Source organism: Ictidomys tridecemlineatus, chromosome 10 (assembly GCF_052094955.1).
Source record: "Ictidomys tridecemlineatus isolate mIctTri1 chromosome 10, mIctTri1.hap1, whole genome shotgun sequence".
Lineage (NCBI taxonomy): Eukaryota > Metazoa > Chordata > Mammalia > Rodentia > Sciuridae > Ictidomys > Ictidomys tridecemlineatus.
In genome coordinates this window covers 136,025,307-136,043,236 of record NC_135486.1, presented here as the reverse complement: position 1 = coordinate 136,043,236, position 17,930 = coordinate 136,025,307, and the positions used below count along the sequence as shown (strand labels likewise).

General features: G+C 55.6%; 2 protein-coding genes across 7 annotated transcripts; both read right to left on the bottom strand.

The window, feature by feature from the left end:
* Positions 1-1,416: 1,416 nt before the first annotated feature.
* On the bottom strand, positions 1,417-16,171 carry Pigq (phosphatidylinositol glycan anchor biosynthesis class Q). 6 transcript variants are annotated; one of them, XM_021725388.3, is made up of 11 exons: positions 16,050-16,171; positions 11,450-12,148; positions 9,423-9,554; positions 9,129-9,249; positions 7,113-7,239; positions 6,664-6,817; positions 6,429-6,540; positions 5,797-5,877; positions 5,163-5,277; positions 3,514-3,575; positions 1,417-2,754 (listed from the first exon to the last, which is right to left on the bottom strand). In XM_021725388.3, the coding sequence occupies exons 2-11, from the start codon at positions 12,136-12,138 to the stop codon at positions 2,602-2,604; spliced, it is 1,746 nt and encodes a 581-aa protein (XP_021581063.1). In that variant the 5' UTR covers positions 12,139-12,148; positions 16,050-16,171; the 3' UTR covers positions 1,417-2,601. The 6 variants fall into 6 exon arrangements, 5 of the variants coding, with proteins under 5 accessions (XP_021581063.1, XP_005323710.2, XP_077880930.1 ...); XM_005323653.5 differs by lacking the exon at positions 16,050-16,171 and adding an exon at positions 15,666-16,043; XM_078024804.1 differs by lacking the exon at positions 16,050-16,171 and adding an exon at positions 13,691-14,898 and having other exon boundaries at positions 11,450-12,006.
* Positions 16,172-17,276: 1,105 nt separating this feature from the next.
* On the bottom strand, positions 17,277-17,930 carry Nhlrc4 (NHL repeat containing 4). Its single transcript, XM_021725390.3, has one exon. It carries the CDS (start codon positions 17,928-17,930, stop codon positions 17,277-17,279), a length of 654 nt encoding a protein of 217 aa, XP_021581065.1.

Sequence of the window (17,930 nt, the reverse complement as noted above, 5' to 3'; positions counted from 1 at the left end):
GCCCTGTGCCATATTTTAATGTACAGTGCTGTGTCAGATGCCATCACCTTGCTCCTGGACTTCCTGCCTCAAATCCATGATTCAAATAAACCTCTACTCTTCAAAATCACACAGTCTTAAGTATTTTGTTACAGCAACAGAAAATAGACCATTTCTTTACTGCCTTCTGGGCCATATCATCAGCCCTTAGAGACTGACCTACTGGGACAAACAGACATTTGTCTCTGAAACCCTGTGCCCAGGAAGCTCTAGTCACTAAGGAGCCCTGGCCCCAGCCTGATGCCAAGGATAGATCTTACTAACATCACACAAATGGACAGAACTGGTGGACACTGCAGCTAGCAGTGAAAGAATGGATGTCTACATGGCTCCAAGTGGTTTCAAATAACTTGCTAATTATAAGGGGAAACACCTTTGTAGTAGGAAGCCTGACACAGCTCCTGGCCAATAATGTTGACAGCACCAAAGGTAGACAAGTGGACATCATGTGCTCCCAAGGTGACACCCTGTCAAGGACAGCATGCCACAAACACATGAACTACATCTCATCATGAGAATCATGAGACACACCCAAACAGGGCCACTCCTCAGCAGGTAGCAGCTCTCAATGACTGAGATAGCCAGTGTTCTCTACACAGAGGACAACAGCTGCCAAAAAAATCCCATGATAGGGCCACACAGCACTGGGATGGGCTCAGGGGCAGGATCCTTCCTGATGGGAGCCCAGAAATGGTGGAAGAATGTGGATACATAGCACAAGGGTAGGCAGGGTGGCCAGGCACAGCAGGGGGGGAAACAGGCAGGATGTATGATGGCCCCTGTCACTGAGCCCCAGCAGCTGCATGCTGCCAAGCCCCAGTCAGAGGCTTCTGCATTTGAGGCCAGAAGCTGGCTACAGGCCTCCTGGAAGGCAGCCCCTAGCATCACAGGGGTCAGAGGCCGCTTTGAGCAGGCTTTTAGTGGGCACAATCCAATGAAAGACCCTTTGGCACTCATCAGCTGGTTTCTACTGGCCCTTGGGAGAAGACCAGGACAGGGAGCTGCTAAGGGACTGCTCTGGACTCCACCCCCTCTCTGTTCCAGAACAACAGCAGAAAGCCCCAAGGCCCCTAGAGGCTGCAGGATGGGTGGGGTCAGTTCAGTCCAGGGAGTGACTTACCTCCAGTCCTGACCCAGGAGCCAATCCCTTATGCCTAGCTGAAGCCATAATGAGGGTATGGTGCCATGTCCTCTGGGGCCTGTGCCAGAGCCCAGGGCCTGCACACCCACCCAACAGCACTGCTGTAGGGAGCCCCAAACAAGAAACAGGACATGGCAGTCCCCTCAATAAAATCAAGTCTGCCCTGGAAGTGTCTGCCCGCCCCGCCCTGAAGCCTCCTCAGACCTGCTGCACACATTCAACGGGCAAGACCATGCTGGTGCTCCACACGTGTGAGAGGCTTTATTGTCACCACAGGGAAAGGCAGAGTCAGGGAGCTGGACACAGGATGCATACCTATAGTCCCAGCTAATAAGGAGACTGAGGCAGGACCACTTGAACCCAGTTATAGACCAGCCTGGGCAACACAGTGAGACCCCTTCTCAAGACAAAACAAAAAAGGCAGGGTCAGGACTCATCCCCACCAGCACCCTCCACTGGGTACTTAGTGTTGCTGTGGCCTGCAGCAAAAGGAATATGGGCAGTCCTAAGTGCCCGAGAGACGGGCAGGGCTCACTGCCCTCAGCACAGACATTTCCATACCACCCAGCACCTTCAGGCTTCCCTCTCCCTGGGGTGCTTGGCTTACACAGGATCCTGGCAGGAAACCTGGGCCTAAGTGCCAAACTACATCCTAGAGGCCACTCATGGTAGTCCACAGAACTGTCTGCCCAGGAAGGAGCTGCCTCGTTCCACAAGAAGCCAGTGAGAAGATGGAAGATTTCATCAAAGGACCTGTCCCATTGAGTACTGGGCAGAAGTGGGGCAGCCAGGTGGCTGGACACCCAGTTTCCAAAAAGGCAACTCCAGCTGACCAGATGGCCCAGCTTCCAGCGAAAGGGCACAAATGTCCTGTCAACATCCTCCTCACGAAGCAGTCCCCAGGAAGCACCGGCAAACCAGCCTGCCTAGCTCAGGGTGAGGCTCCGGTCCATAAGGGCTGGGGCTGGGTCAGCAGCTACTTCAACTCCCAGATGGGGGTCATTCTACTGCAGCAGCTGGAAGTCCTCAGGGACCTAGGAGTGCATCCTGGGAGGGTCCCTCCGCCCCACCTGACAGGGTGGGGCTGCTAGGGACCAGCCAGGAAGACCTGCCAGCACCCTCACAGGGTCTGGGTGTGGTGGTACTCCTGGGCAAGCCTGGGGGCTGCCAGGCATCACAACAGACCAGGGGGAGGCTCCCAAGGCAGATGGTGCTAGAGAGGGATGGGGTTGTAGGGTGGCAGCTGACTGCCTGGCAGGGACTGCACAGGCCCCCAAGATCCAGAACAGGCACTCAAGAGCAAGGCCTGCCCTCACTCAGGAGCACAGTGTGACCTGGCCTGCCCACAAGGTCAATACCACCCTGGCAGAGGGCAGGAAGACCAAGCTGTGCAGTAGTACTGGGAGGGCTGTGGCAGGCCCTCAATCCTGCTTGTCCCCTCCTTGCCTCCAGGGGTAGATAAGCTCTCCAAAGAACAGCTTGCGGCACAGGGAGCCCCAAGAGTGTTTGGGGTGGCAACCACAGCTGGGCAAGCGGTAGGTGTGCACCACACGGCTGTAGGGCAGAGGGTTTATCTGGAAGGACAGGGCAGTGGTTAGTGGGTTGTTAGGAATGTTTCACCCATGTCTGCACAGAAAGCACTGGGATATGGGCACTGTGGCTTGCTGGGCTGACCCCAGGGAGGCAGGTGATCTATATTCCCCTGGAACAGCGAGATGAGGTGGGAGCTATACATTCTCTTGGAGTGCTCCCTGCCAGGGTTCACTTAGCTCTCAAGGGCCTCCTGGGGCAGGTAAAATCACAGTCCTTGGCTGCCTCAACATCTAAAAGACACCACATTGAGCAGGAAGGATTTACCCAAGAGGCAGCCTGACACCTGGAAAGTGACCCCAAACTTGCCCTGCTCCCTCCTGCAGGAACCAAGCACCCAGGACTATTTAAGATGAAGGAGTTTTATGGGTGCAGAGTCACAGGGCACACCTGCATGTCCCAAGGCTTTCACAAAGTCAGTTCTGTTCCATCCAGAACTTGAGTCCCATAGGGCCCACGGCAAAAGATGACCCAGGCCAAGTGGGGTAGCCCCCAGCAACCCAGGGTATCTGTGACTCTGGGCAGGGGGCCCTCATAGGCTAGACCGGGCCAGGCATCAGTCATGCAGACCACAGTAAGTGTTCCAGCCCTGCTGGCCATGGTGCCTAAAAGCCTGGGAGGCTTCCTCTATGGAATCTACCCCTTGGCTCCACTGGGTGCTGGCCCCAGCTGTTCCAGAACCAGGCAGAACATGGTAGGAGTCCCAGTCCTGGGTTGAAATGGAGGGTACAGAGAGGTCTTACCTGCATCAAGAGGCGAAGAGGCCTGCCTACTTCATGCTCTAGGACACGGAACTTCACACCAGCTGTAAGGAGAACAGGGTGCTTAAGAGTGGGTAGGTCTACCCCATGAAGCACATGGGCCCCACAGACAGCTCTCATGGACCCTGCTGGGGTGCAGCAGCCACTTGCTGATATGGGTGGAGACTTCTAACAGTGAAGACCCCTTCCCCTAGGCACACCCAGATGGCACCCAGACCTTCTGGGCATATACAGCTTTCCCTCCCCACACCCTGTGGATCTGCCTATTTGGGGCTGGCTCCTAGGCGACGTTGAAACCTCTGAATGTCACTGGCAAGCAGAAGCTGAGGTCTGGCAGGCTAGGAAGAACAGGATAGGTGCCAGGCGGGTGCAGACTACGCTGCTTTCTTGACAGGACAGGGCATTTGCTGGGTGGTGGCCACCCTACTAGCCTCTGTCCTTCAACTTTTGTGTGGCTGGCTGATCTGAGGACCCTCAGGAGCCTGGCCTGCAGTTCAGGCTCTCTAGCCTAGATCCTCCCAAGGTGGAAAGTTCTGGAAAAGAGCAGGAGTGAAGAGTTCCCAAAGCTAACATGGAGAGGGAGAACACAACATCCATGGCTTTTCATATGAGGTGAAAAGGACCCTGCTCTGGCCATAAGCCACGGGTGGTGAGGAAGGAGCCAGGCTGCCATGGGGACTTGCTCTGCCCCTGCCTAGTCCTCCAGCCCTGAGGTGAACAAGAGGTCGGGGAAGAGGGCACGTGGGCAAAGCTGCACATGGGTCCCTGGCCTAGGCCATTTGGAGGCAGCAGGAAAAGTGGCTTGCAAAGATGTTCTCAAAAGGGTTTGTAGGTGTCCAGCAGCAGGGGGATGCCCAGCCTCCAAGGAGGCAGACCTTGGCTCAAAGCTGACAAATGTGTTTCTACATCCTCCTGCTCTGAGTTGGCTGGCAGAGCCACCAGGGCATGCTGGTCACCTTGGACACCACTTGAATGGGTGCCAGATGGTGGCTATCAGGTCATTGTCAGGTCCCCTGCTGTGCTCTAAGCCCCTGATCCAGATGAGCTGACCCACAGCCTCATATCCACCAGGGTCGGCCTTCCTCAAAGGCATCTCCCCTGAGCCAGTATCAGAACACAATGGGGCAGCCACCTGTGGTATGGACTATGCAGAGAAAGTTGAAGTGCTGGGTGTTGGCTAGACAGTGCAGGGCACTCCTATCACACAGGGCCTGGCCAGCCTGCAGCCCTCATCCCAGTTTGCCTCCAAGGCTGGTGGGTACTATCAGGCATGTGCTCACACAACCACATGGGGCTGGATCTTCCCTGAGCTATAGTCAGACAAGATGTACCTAATGTAGACAGACCCTAGAGTAAGCCACACATATTACAGAAGGGATGGAGGCATAGAAAGAGCTGCCTCTGGGCCTCAAGTCTCTGTGTACCTGAACTTCAGCCTAAGAGGGGCCTCTCCCTCCACCTCACTGAAGGCAGCTGCTCAGCAATGTCTGGGACCAGGAGGCCTTGTCTGCCCTGCTATACACATCACACATGCTACTGCTTCCAGGAAGGAGATGCAAGTGTGACAGCCAGTGTGGTAGTTGCTTTGACAGGGCCTGCCAAGCGACTGGTGCTCAGTACACAGCACTCACCTGCCAGTCTGTAGGGCCGGCAAAGCCGGAGTCCAAGGGAGTACAGAGGCAGGGTGTTGACGAGGTCCACGAGCAGATGGATCAAGCCCTGCACGGTGACCACCAGGAGCCGGAGCTGCAGTAGGGGCAACACTGAGGGCTTCTGAGCCAGGACATGACCAGAGCATGCTGGCCATGCCCCCAAGCAAAGGAACCCAACAGTTCTGGGCTATGGCCAAGGTCCCTGATCCTAAGGCCCAGATACCCGGGAGGCAGGAAGGAAACAGCAGCCCTGCCCTGGGCAGAGCCGGGGACAGAGCAGTCAACCTCCCCCACCAGGTCAGAGATGGTGCATCCCATGGCCCCCGTGCTGACAAATTATGCCAGAGGGCCTGGGCCAGCAGGGTGCTGCCCACCTCCAGCACACAGCACTGAAGGAGCGCTCCTCCATAGCCCCACCTCTTCTTCCAGCATAAGCCACATGCCTCAGACCAGGAAGGGTTAGGGACCTTTAACTACTCCAGGACCTAGCACTGCCCAGAGGGTCTAGAACAACCAAGCTAATGTGGCCTATGGGGTGGACAGCCTGACCCACAGCTGCCTGTCTCACAGGCAGAGATGGCAATGACCCCATGTAATAATATGCTTGGCTCACCAGGGTGAACACCAGGTAGTACAGGGCTGTGGTGGGTAGAAGGAAGACCAGGATGGTGAAGAGCAAGGTCCCAATGAACAGCTGTGGGGAGAAGGGGCCAGCACACCTGGCATCACAAGACCCTGGGCAAGGACAGCCCTTATAGCACTGGCCATATTCTGTTGCCCACCCCTACTGATCTTGCAACTACAGTCCGGATCTTTCAGCCTCCTGAATGCACTCAGGACAGCCTGCTCAGGCAGCTTTCTTAATACCACACAGGGTACACCCAGGAGCCCTGTGGACATGGTGCCTCATGGGGAGACTGGCCAGTGGGATACACAGCTCACTTTAGGAAAGACTGTCCCTGGGCTAGTAAGAGAATGGGACAAGCCAGAGTAGGCTCTGTGTCTGAAGCCTCAGGGCCTAGAGAGACCAGGGAGTTGAGGAGTGGAAGCAGGGTCTATCTCCTAGCTGGGGGAAAACCTGCACTATCTGAAGGCACCCCCTCCCCATGGCAACTATGGATAAGAGCAGGCTGCCCGGGTAGAGCCCAAGAAGCTACACTGGCAGGGCCAGAAGGAATGGAGATGGGGTCAGCCATGTAGGCTAGCTATAGCCAGGAGCACCTCCCACACAAGCCTTGCTGGTACCTGGTCTAGGTTGTAGGAGCAGGAGTCCACCCGCTGGCGCAGAACATTCCACTTCTTCCCCCGGAAGAGACGCCAGAGAGATGATAGGCCGTAGATCTTTAGGCAGTACAGCCTGCAGGACGCAGGCACTGAGGGCCAGCCAAGCCCACATCACACTACACAGCTCACCCACTGGCCCCAGAGCCTATTGTTCACCTTGGGCTGGGAGGGCTGCACCCAGGAAGTACATGCCTACCTGGCACCATAGACATAGAAGCAATAAATGTGGAAGGTGAGGAGAGCGATGATGTCCGACAGGATGGATAGGGCAACTGTCAGACCCAGGCAGGCTGAGAGACCCACGTGCCACAGGATGCGCTCGATGAAAGGGGACATGAGGTGGATGTAGCCTGGCAGGACAGGGCCAGCCCTGAGGAAATGCTTGAGGTGGTCCTGGGACCGCCCCCATCCCCAGCTTCTAAGGATGGACCCCTCACGGAATTTCAAGTGCACAGACCATGCCACTGGCCCTGACCCTCAGCTGAGATGGCCTAGCACAGCAGGCTTCACATGCACGGGAAGCCAGGAAGAGGGGACAAAGGAGGAAGGGCCTACCTGGGCCCCACAGTCCTCCTTAGGTGGGGATCAGGTTCCTGTGCCATGAAGCCCTGCTGGGACTACCCATACCCCCTGTTAGGCACTCACTGATCCACAGGTGAATGTGGTACAGGAAGAAGCGGCCCAGCACCTGGTCTAACGCCCGGTTCATCTTAAGCCCAGCTGGTGCACCCATCAGCCACTGCAGCAAATGCTGGAGCTCCTCGGCCACGTGCTGCAGGGACATGGTAGTAGGGGGCATGTTGGGGGCAGGTAGGTAGTTTGGGTCAGTATCTGCACCTCCTGAGATTGTCTATAATGGGCTCCTGCTGAGCCCAGCTCATTGGGCAAAGCAAAGACAGTCCATGCATCCTTCCTCCTCAGGTTCAGACTACCATCTCCTAATGTAGGTGGGCAATGTTTCCCAGCCTGGCCATGGAACCTCTCTTCACAAATGAGTTCTGGGACTTGGACCTCTCCCAGCAGGCTCTAGTTGCCCCCTGGCCCACTGGCCACATGGTCCTCAGTGAGCACCAACTTCCACATAAGAATATTTCTCTTGGGCTGGGGTTGTAGCTCAGTGGCAGAGCGCTTGCTTGGCATGTGTGAGGCACAGGGTTCAATTCTCAGCACTGCATATAAATAAATGAATAAAATAAAGGTTCATCAACATATAAAAAAAAAAAAAGACCATTCCTCTCCCTCCCATCTCACCACTTTCACCTCAACCCAATGCCTCAACATGTCCAAAGCTGGATAATGGCTCACCTCAAGCCCTGCAGGGAAGCCTGCCAAAGATTCCACCCCACCACCTTCCAACAGAGGCCTGAGAATAACCTCAGCAAAGTGAGAGGGTATCAGGCCCAGCAAGGGCCCAGACAACAGGTGGGATCACTGGAAGCAGGGTCCCCCAGAGGATAGGACAAGGACAAGAGATAGCACAGGGACCTTGAAAACAAGCAGGGAAGCTGGGGAGCCACCCAGGGGAGCCAGGGTACAGGAACAGCATTGTCCACAGGGGTAGGCCCTGAAGGGCCTTCAGCTTTGCAGCCAAAGCAAGGCCACAGGAGCAACACCTCTGCATTCCCACCCACCCACATCAAAGACCCCTCCCAACTCCACACTAAGATCTCAGTTGTTTCAGAACTGGCAAGAAGAGAAGAACATTCTTTATAAATAGAACTTATTTAATATTTAAGGGATAAGCGCATGGCAGTAAAAAGAAACTTTCATTTTTTAATTAAATATTGATATTTTTGAGCAATTTTGCAAAAGGGAGGTCTAGGACAAAGTTGGCCAAGAGGTAGAGTGTGGAAGCAGCCAAGCCCTCCCCCTCTTTCCTTCTGTGCTGGCCTCCATGCATCCCCACAGCCCAAGGAGAGCCAAGAGGTGCTTGCTCCTGCCCCCAGAGTCCTGGCCTGGCCATAAGCAAGCCCATCCCTGCCGCCTAGACAATGACAGGGCAGAGACTAGTCTCTAAAGGCCTCGATTGGGCTAAAGGGCAAAAGGAACCACCCTAAAGGAAGACAAGTTCCTAATGGGAGAGAAAGGACTTCAGCTCCAAGCAAGGGAGACATGGCTCCAAGGCATTGTGGAAATACTGTAGGCGGGCCAGAGGGAGGAGCCAGAAGAGCTGCCCCTGACTTGAGCATGGTGCACAGACACTGCAGGGGAAGTCAGGGACACAGACACCAAACTTGTGCCCCTGGGTCTCAGCATGGGAATCCCAATCAATGCAGACAGCCCCAGGCATTGAGAAGTTTCCTGATGCTGACCACAGAAGGCACCAGCAGCCAGGAGAGCAAAACTGATCCCAGAGAGGAGAAGCAATGAAGAGTCACGATACTGGACCTGATGGGAGGAGGGGCTCCCTTTAAAAGCCTCAACTACAAATGCACATAGGCACCTTCAGGAAGGGAAGGTGGGTACCTGGCAAATGCTGCCCCACAAGACACAGCACAAGTCGGGTAGGCAGAACTCCCAGGTCCCAAAAGACCCCAACAGCACATGATCAGGGTATTTTTAAGGTGAGGACAAGAAAACTGCTCCAGGCAACAAAGGGGAGTCAGCTTCCTCTAGGAGAGCCCTCCACCCAGGAACCAGGTTCCACCCTGACCCACTCACGTCAGCCACAGGGACGAGGGCATCAGCCAGCTGTCCAATTCGGTTGCTGCTGTGGAGCCAGGACAGCAACATGAGGCCAAGGGCCACATCCAGGAGCACAGAGACCAGCATGTTGGCCTTCCTGGAAAAGGGTCAGCCAGGAGTGATGTGAGGCAGCCCAGGGAAGCCTGAGGTCACACGGGGAGGCCTGGCTGAGGGCATCAGTGCAACAGGTCTCGTACAAAATGGGGGTGAGGAAAGGGCTGGGCCCATGGCCGTCCCACCTTGGAAGGAGACCCCAAGCCAGGCCCACACCTCATCAGCTGGGCGGGACTTTGGGCCTTCTGGGTGCTGAAGACAAGCGTTAGATGGTCAAGCCGGTGCCGGAGCTGTTCACAGGTGGAGAGCTTACTCCTGATGAAGGGCAGGGGCCACAGTTTCCACAGCCTGCAGGGAACACAAGAGACCAGGGCTTCTGCCTCTGTTTCTCCAGGTGCTCCTTCCTGCTAATTCCCCTCACCCTGCAGGTACAGAGCAAAAGCCAGGCCAGACTTAGTCTGAGAACCCAGTAACCTCACTCCAGAACTCAGCAGGGCAAGGAGGTTGCAGAGACCCACGGGGCCTAGCAAGGAAGCACAAGTCGGGTAGGCAGAACTCCCAGAAGGTGGCCTCCCAATTCATTGAGCCTGCCTTCCTCACAAAGCTCTGCCCTGAAGCACATCTCCACCCATCAGCCTACTCCCAAGGTTAAGTCTCAAGATGGCCCCAAGATGGTATCAGGACCTTCTGGACACCGGGCCTTGCCCTGCCTGCCAGATGGCTCAGCAAAGGTCGCTGGAGCTGACGGCTCCACAAGGAGCATGGCTTTCTCACAAGGCATACCCACAGGCTTTCACATACTAGAGATGTTTGAGGGCTAAGGTAGAAAAACTGCCCAATGGCAACTTGGCTTTATGCATAGAAGTCTGAGAACCAGAGACCCACGTCCAGGGGCACAAACACCATTACGTCTGCCTCTCTGTAGGCAGGAAAAAACTAAAAGGCTCCTAGAAAGTGCAGAGCTACAACTAATGCATGCCTAAGACCCGGGAAGGAAGGGGAGACCTGACCTTAGAAGGTTGAAAGGCCTCCTTCCTCTTCAAATGATTGGCTCTGAGTCACTTCCAAGAATGTGCCTCCTCATCCTAAGTGCCAACCAGGCAGAAGGTGATTTCTCACTGGCTGCATGGAGACCCCCACCTGTGCAATGGTCTCTCCAAGGCTGCAGATAGGCTCTGCATGGCCTAGGTCCCTCAGGACACCCCTGAAGCTGCTAGGCAAGGCACAAAACCATGAGGGGGGAAGGGGGCTTTACTCCTGTAGTGACAGTCATGCCTTCAGTGCTGATAGCCACCAACCATATGTCTGACAGGAGAATCAATATCTAGTGCACACGAGCAGCTCTTAACTTTCCTGGGTCCTCTGAGAACATGATAAAAGCTGAAGACCTTCTCTGACAGAACTGCACCTCCGTTCAACACATACCTCCACCTCATTCATCCCAAGGCTATCATGAAACCTCAAACTCACTCTTCACATCAAGATCCCCAGCAGCTCCCACAAGCCAAGTATGTCCCCCTAGACTGCCAGGGGCTCACTTCCCAGGCCAGTGCCCAAGCCTACTCAGAGCCCCTGAGTAGGTAGGGAAGGCAAATCCCCAAACCTCAGGGAAGGAGACAAATGAGGACGTGTAGTTGCTTCCACAGGGAGATAGCACCAAAGAAACATCTCCTCAGGCTGAGAGGGGCTCCCAGCTCCTAAGCCCTCTGTTCACAACACCCCCTGGCACTCCTGGCACCGTTGCAGGTGCTTCTGGAGATCAGCCAGCACCCAGGCAGTCAGCCTGGGTGACTGAATGCCACCCCATACCCTGGAGGGACTGCCTCTCCTGGAGGAAGCAATTGCAGCACCTGAAGCCCTGCTGGGTGGAGAAGTGGGGGCAGCAGGAAAGCACTGGGCCTGTGTGCCTCAAGAATCAGCACCTCAGGAAGGGCAGACCTCATCTGATTTCTCTTTCAAGGATCTGAGCTATCTGCAGCTCATACCCCCGTCTGGTGGGCCCCCATGCAATAACCAAGGTTGCTGGAAGAACTGGCTCCACCCCAGGAGTAAGAAACACAGGAACCACAGCCACCCCTGGGATGTCCCATGAGATGTGCAGGGGAGGGAAGGGAATTTGAGGTCCCAGGGTGAGCTGTACACCTAAGGAAGGGCCCACATGAGCCTGGGTCCCTGCACCCTTGAGGGGCAACTCTTAATGGCCTGCCCATTTTCCATACCCTCCAAATCCCAGGAGTACCTACCGGCAGCCACTGGCTGCTGAGATCAGTGACAGCAGACAGGCTAGCAGCAGGCAGACTGGCCCTGAGGCCCGCTTTGCCAGCTCCACAAGAACACTGGCCTCCACACCCTCTGACTGCCAGTGGCTCAGCCGCACAGGGCCTTCATCATACTGGTCACTGCAGAACAGCACCTCGCTGCGTGCCACCGTATCAAAGACCACAGCAAGGCCCCCAGTACTAGCCATAGTATCTCCATCCTGGTGATCAGATACGACTGTAGGTGGGTGCAGCTGGGATAGCAGCACCTTGCGCTGATCATAGAAGATTAGCATGACCTGGTCTTCGCTGGGGACATCAGGGGCAGCAGACACTTGCCGGTGGATGGCCTTGCAGCTCCAGAACTTGCTGCCCCTCTCCCGGCACAGCTGTAGCCAAGGCTCATGGGAGAAGATGGTGCCCAGGCCCTCCAGGAAGTGGCCCAGGCTCTCCTCAGGTTCTTGCTGGCGGTGGCACCAGGTGCCCAGCACGGCCATGCCCACCCGACTGGCCTGCTGCACCTGGGCCAGGAGCTCCTTGACCTGGATGGGGATAAAGGGAAAGTGCACTACAGCCAGCACTACAGCACTGCTCTGCTCCGGGACCCACCGTCCCACCAGCAGGCCACTGTCTGCTGAGGCACAGCATGTTGGGAAGAAGGCCTTGAGCACCATGCCAGGGACCCTGCAAGAGAGGGGAGAGGGCTGAGTCAGGGCATGCTGCAGGACGTGGCAAACAGTCCTGGCAGACACTGGGGCAACCCAGTTCTGGGTTTGGTGGAAGACATTGGTAGGTCTTGGCCACCCATCTCACATGGGCTATGCTCCTGAGGCCAGCCTGAGTGTTGCCCCATGAAGCAGCAACTGCATGTACAATAGCAAGTCAAGGTGATGTGCATGATAGATATCACCTGAAAGGGGCACCTGAGCTACAGGTAAAGGACTCTGATCATCTGTGTGTATATATATATATATATATTTTTTTTTTTGTGGTGCCTGGGATTGAACCCAGGACCTTCACACATGCTGAGCAAGAGCTCTACCACCAAGCTGCATCCCTAACTTTTCTTATTTATTTATTTTTAATTTTTTGGTACAGGGGTTGAACCTAGGGGCATTTAACCACGGATCCACATCCCCAGCCCTTTTTATTTAGGGGCAGGGTCTCACTGAGTTGCTTAGGTCCTCTCTAAGTTGCTGAGGCTGGCTTTGAACTTGCAATCCTCCTGCCTCAGCCTCCCACATAGCTGGGATTACAGATGTGTGCCATGGCACCAGGCTAGAGATTTTTTTGAGCAGCATATGGCAAAATGTACAGTCTCAACAAAGTAAAACAAATTATAGGGGCTGAGGCTGTGGCTCAGTGGTAGCGCACTTACCTGGCATGTGTGAAGCACTGGGTTCAATTCTCAGCACCACGTATAAATAAATAAAAAATAAAGGTCTATCAACACTACAAAAATATTTTTTAAAAATTACAACTTTTGGGGGCTCAGTGGCAGAGCACTTGCCTAGCATGTGTGAGGCAGTGGGTTCGATACAAATAAATTTAAAAAATAAAGGTCCATCAACAACTAAAAAAAAAATACAAATAAAATAAACAAAATATTTTTTAAAAATTACAACTTTAACAAACCAGGATTCATATATTAAGTTAACAAGAATAGGGGTTGGGGTTGTGGCTCAGTGGTACAGTACTTGCCTAGCATGAGTGAGGCACTGGGTTCGATCCTCAGCACCACATAAATAAATAAAGGTCCATCAACAACTAAAAAAAAAGTTAACAAGAATAAAGAGAGCTGGGGTTGTGGCTCAGTGGTAGAGCACTCACCTAGCACATGTGAGATCCTGGGTTTAATCCTCAGCACCACATATAAATAAATAAAATAAAGGTACTGTATCCATCTACAACCAAAAAATAAATTAAAAAAAAAAGAAAAGATAAAAATTTAAAACACTGTGCTTCTGGACTGAGGGAAACCAACCATACATACATAGTTAGGCACCCAGGAGGTGCCAGAATCTGAAGGAGCCTCCCCTTCACAGCAGGGAGAGCATCCACCGGCCACCACATTCAGAAAAATAGACTCTGCTGTTCTCACAGGGTTTCTGTATCCACTCTGACTCTCCACCCTCCCTGCAATGACCCTGAGCGGTACTCATCTTTCCCTGGGATTCCCAGCAGCGACCTCAGATCAGGGCTCCCAGCAGGGGAGTATTTTCCCACCTTTGGGATGTATTTCTTCAACCATATAGTCATCTAGACATGGGGTGGCAGTTCATGGGCCCTGGAGGTATGGAAGAATACCCTCATGTTCTCTCAGACTGAGAGGACACCAGCCTTCCTGGCCCCTCACTATCTCAATGTGGCCTTGGAGCATTAAGAAAAGCCCCAAGCAGCTGCAAATCCTGAACTCTGCAGGGCCCCAGGCCTTTCCTTCGCAGAGATGAACTACTGAGGCTGAAACCTTTTTGGAGGCACCCCCTGCAAAGAAGGGCAGCTTCTCATTCCTTCACCAGAGTCCTTTCCAACAGGCCTAATGGACAGAACCACCTTGCCCCATATGGTGGTGAGGGCCTGCTGCACCTGGGCCAGGAGCTCCTTGACCTGGATGGGGATGAAGGGAAAGTACACTACAGCCAGCAGGATCTGGGTGCCTATGTTTGCCCACCTCGCCTACATAAATGACAGCAGACATCCTGAGCAAAGACCCCCAAGCTGGTGGCCACACTAAGGGAGGGAAACAGACCTTGGACTCAACATGGGCCTCCAGGTTCAGCGCTCATGAAACCCTTAGAGACAAGTAGGACACACATGTCTGTGAGGGCCTCACACAGACACAATCGGCCAGGGCTTAAGAGACCGTGGTGTAATTGCTATCAGCCCTGCAGGTACACCAGACCAGTAGCTGGAGGGTACTTTGATAACTATGGGTCCTGGTTGAAAAGGGTACCTACAGATCCAGCTGCAGAACTCCCGGATGCCCCTTCCCCACAATATTTTGAGAAGGCAGTCAATCAGCTGATACCACTGGGATAACCCTCATGACCAACAGGGGACCCCATGGCTGGCATCAAGGGCCAATTTCTTTTCCAGTCCCTTCTGCAGGGCCTGACTCCAGGGAACCACTGACACAAGGCACCAGGGGCACTGTGAGAGGGACAGAGAGATTCTGATGTGAGGTGCCCAGCATTTGGCTGGTGACTGCCACAGTCGACAACTCAGAATGGTATAAGTTTTTCCTGTCAGTCAACCCCTCAGGACACATCAGCTGTGAATCATCACGCCTGGTGGGGGACATCTTCCACAGGAACCGAGGGAAACGGTCCATGGCTATTGATGGAAGAGAAACACCTTTGGCCTAACATTAAACAGATTGTGAGTAGCTGGGTAAGTTGCATGCACACAATCTGTGCTCTTCCTTTGTGTGTAGCATGGTTTATGTACAACGTTTACCTTAAAAGCAAAACAAGATAAATAGCTCCTCACGTCTAAGGAAGGAGATTGGAAGGCAGATGTTTATGTTCGGATCTGTAGGGCGCCAGAGAACTCAACAAATGATGGGGCAAATTCTCATCTCTACTCCCACCTCAGCCTCTAGGAGTGACGGCGGCGCAAGCGAGAGCGCTCGCCAGGCTGCGGGGAATCCAGCAGCCAGAAAAAGATGAAAGAGCAGGCGATCGATAGAAGAGAAGGCGCGGGACTGAAAGGCAGGCAGGATTTGGGCAAGGAGAGCATCTTGAAAGCCCTGGTTGAAAGCACGGCCTGAGCCCGGGCGAGCTCCTCTGCCAGGAAGGAAACAGCTCCCAGCGCGAGGCGGGGGCGAAAGAACTGCTCCCGCGGAGCTCCGCCTCCGCATGAACCGGCCAGGGGACGCGGGGGACACCCGCTGGAACCCTCCTCGGGTGAGGCCTCTCCAGGGTGCAGCTCCACCCGCATGGTTTAAACAACGAAACGAAACTCTCCTGCCTTCCGAACAGGTGAACCTCTTTCGCCCGTCCCCGCGGTGAGAAGCCGAGGCCGGGACGCCCCAGGCCCCGTCGGCGCGCCCAGGCGGGCGCAGACAGGCGGCAGCGGCGTCCCCGCGGCGCGGACGAGGAAACAAGCCCGCGGCCCGGAGACGCCCCACGGACCCTCGCTCCCGCCGCCCGGCCGGAGGCTCCCCGGACTCCCCGCAGACACCGGCCTCCCCCCTGCTCACCGGCTGCTGCCCCGGGCCGCGCCCCCGGGCGGCGGGGAGGGGACGGGGTTGGGGACCGCGTCGGGCGGGCCCGGGCGGACGACAGCGCTCGCGGCCCCCAGCCCCGCCGCGGCCGCGCCGCGGGACACTAGCCCCATTTCCGCCCGCTCTGCGCGTTGCCGCGCGACGGTCCAGCCCCCAAAGGCGCCCGGGCAGCCCGCGGGCCGCGCCCGAGCGTTCCGCGCGCGCGGCGGTCCTGCCTGAGCGGTATCCTCGTCCGAGGGATCCGGCGGGCCCGGCCCTGGGGGACCCCGACGCCCCTTGGCCCCGCCTTCCCAGGGGGGAAAGGGACCGCCAGGCCCCGCGTGGAATCCTGAAGGAGCTGTCCGCGGCCCCAGGCCGTACCTCTCACACTACTATCTGCCTATGGGCTGCCCCAGAGCTCTGCAGGCCTGCTGTGCGAAGCCAGCTGGGACCAGTTTAGGCCGCAGCCACGGGATTACCAGGAGCGCGCACTCAGGAGTCACTAGCCCCTCCCGCCACAGGCGCAAAATCTCAGACCAGGGCAGCTTCTAACATTTATTGTGCACCTACTCTCCTTGCTTTCTACATCTGCCCATTTAATCCCCCACCCACAGGGGCCCGGACATATTGAGAAAATCTCAACAGGTGTAACCACAGATGTCAGTGTCCTGGTGATAGATGGAGCGCCACCTCACAGCCTGCAGGGGCCGGGCAAGGCAATGAAGACCCCTCACAGGTTCGCAGACTGCTGAGTAAAACCCCCAAGCACCCACCCCACACTTGTCCCCTTTCAAGTCTCATTTTCCCAGTTGTAACATGGGAGAAAAGGCCATGGTTTTTCTCCTTTTTTTTTAAAGCACCAGAAGTCTGTCCTCAGAGGAAGGCTACTCAGGACCTGTGCTACCTAGAACCTCCCAACCTTCCTGCCCCGTGCACCTGGAGCTTTTTGGATGCAATTTGCAGAGAATTGAAGACTCAGACAGTCTTCAAAATGGTTTCACATGGGGGAGTGGAGGAGCGGGCACTGAGACTCCAGACCCAGCCATGTGCTTCCCAAATTACCTCAAAGTTTGCCCCTCTGTTCTGCCTCCTCCTTACCTCTGCTCAACCCAGAAAAGCTGCTGAAAACTCAGTACTGTGGGTGCCTCTGAGGTTGGGGGACACTGAGGGACCACACCCCTGCCCCAAGCCTCCCAGCCCAGCCACACCCACCCTGCCTGCCTCTGATTAGGATTCCTCCCTGGTATGTGCTGGCAGGCAGCCTACCACACCAAGGACCTCCAGCCTCTACTGCCAGCATGAAAGCCCAGGCTTCCTGAGACCTGAGTCAGCAAGCCAGGGTCTGAGTGGATAGGGTATGCTGAGTGCAGGGCCGGGGCACACTGGATGAAGACACAGAGAGGGCCCAGTTTAGGAGATTTGTAGAGGAAGCTTGAAAGGCAGCTAATCTCTGGCTGTGGATGAGATGCAAGTACTCACCAAAAGGACCAGGTCTGGGAATAATGGGGGCTCAGAGTCATGAAGCATGGCCAGTAGCCCCAGAAGAGCCCACCAGCCTCCCATGGTGCTTCATAGCCTCAGGCTGGCCAGGCATGGTGAGGCCTGCCCTTACCGCCTATCATCAGGCCAACTCCCAAGATACTGGTACACCTTGATGTGGTTGTCCCCCGCATCTCCCACCACAAGGTGGCCCTGGGGTGAACAGGCCACAGCCAAGGGTCGCTTCAGCCCCTCTGACAACAAACAGATAGGCGTCCCAGCCCTGGGAAACAGGGTCACCTGGCGCCTCTGTTCATCAGCCACAATAACACTGCCCTCTGAATCAGAGCACACCCCTGCTGGGCGACCAAAGGTATGCCCCCTCAGGGCCCCCAGGGAGCCCAGGGGCTGGCAGGCACTGCCAAACAGCCACACATCCCCAAACTCCTCGCTCACAACAAGGCCCCCGTCAGGCTCTGGGCTCACCCAGCAAGGGCCCTCCAGACCCAGCACTGAGGCTGGGGCCAAGGGCTCCCAAGTAGGGCCCAATGTGAAGCTGTGCACAGCCCCACGCACATAATCTGTCACCAGGAATCGGCCAAGGGCATCCACAGCCAGCCCTCGAGGGGACAGGAATGTGCCCACCGTCACCCAGTGCCCCTGAGGGTCCCGGGGAGTGTGCTGAAGAGCATGGACAGCCCCATGGATGAGGTCGCTAACCACCACAAGCCCCGAAGCTGTTACAGCCACATCCTCTGGAACAAAGTTCCCAGCCTCCCGCAT

Coding starts and splice junctions, on each gene's coding strand:
- Pigq (XM_005323653.5), bottom strand. CDS start 15,802: ATGGGGCTAGTGTCCCGCGGCGCGGCCGCGGCGGGGCTGGGGGCCGCG. Junction 6,541..6,663: donor TTCTATGTCTATGGTGCCAG/GTAGGCATGTAC, acceptor TGCGTCCTGCAG/GCTGTACTGCCTAAAGATCT. Junction 2,755..3,513: donor CTCTTCGCCTCTTGATGCAG/GTAAGACCTCTC, acceptor CTGTCCTTCCAG/ATAAACCCTCTGCCCTACAG.
- Nhlrc4 (XM_021725390.3), bottom strand. CDS start 17,930: ATGCGGGAGGCTGGGAACTTTGTTCCAGAGGATGTGGCTGTAACAGCT.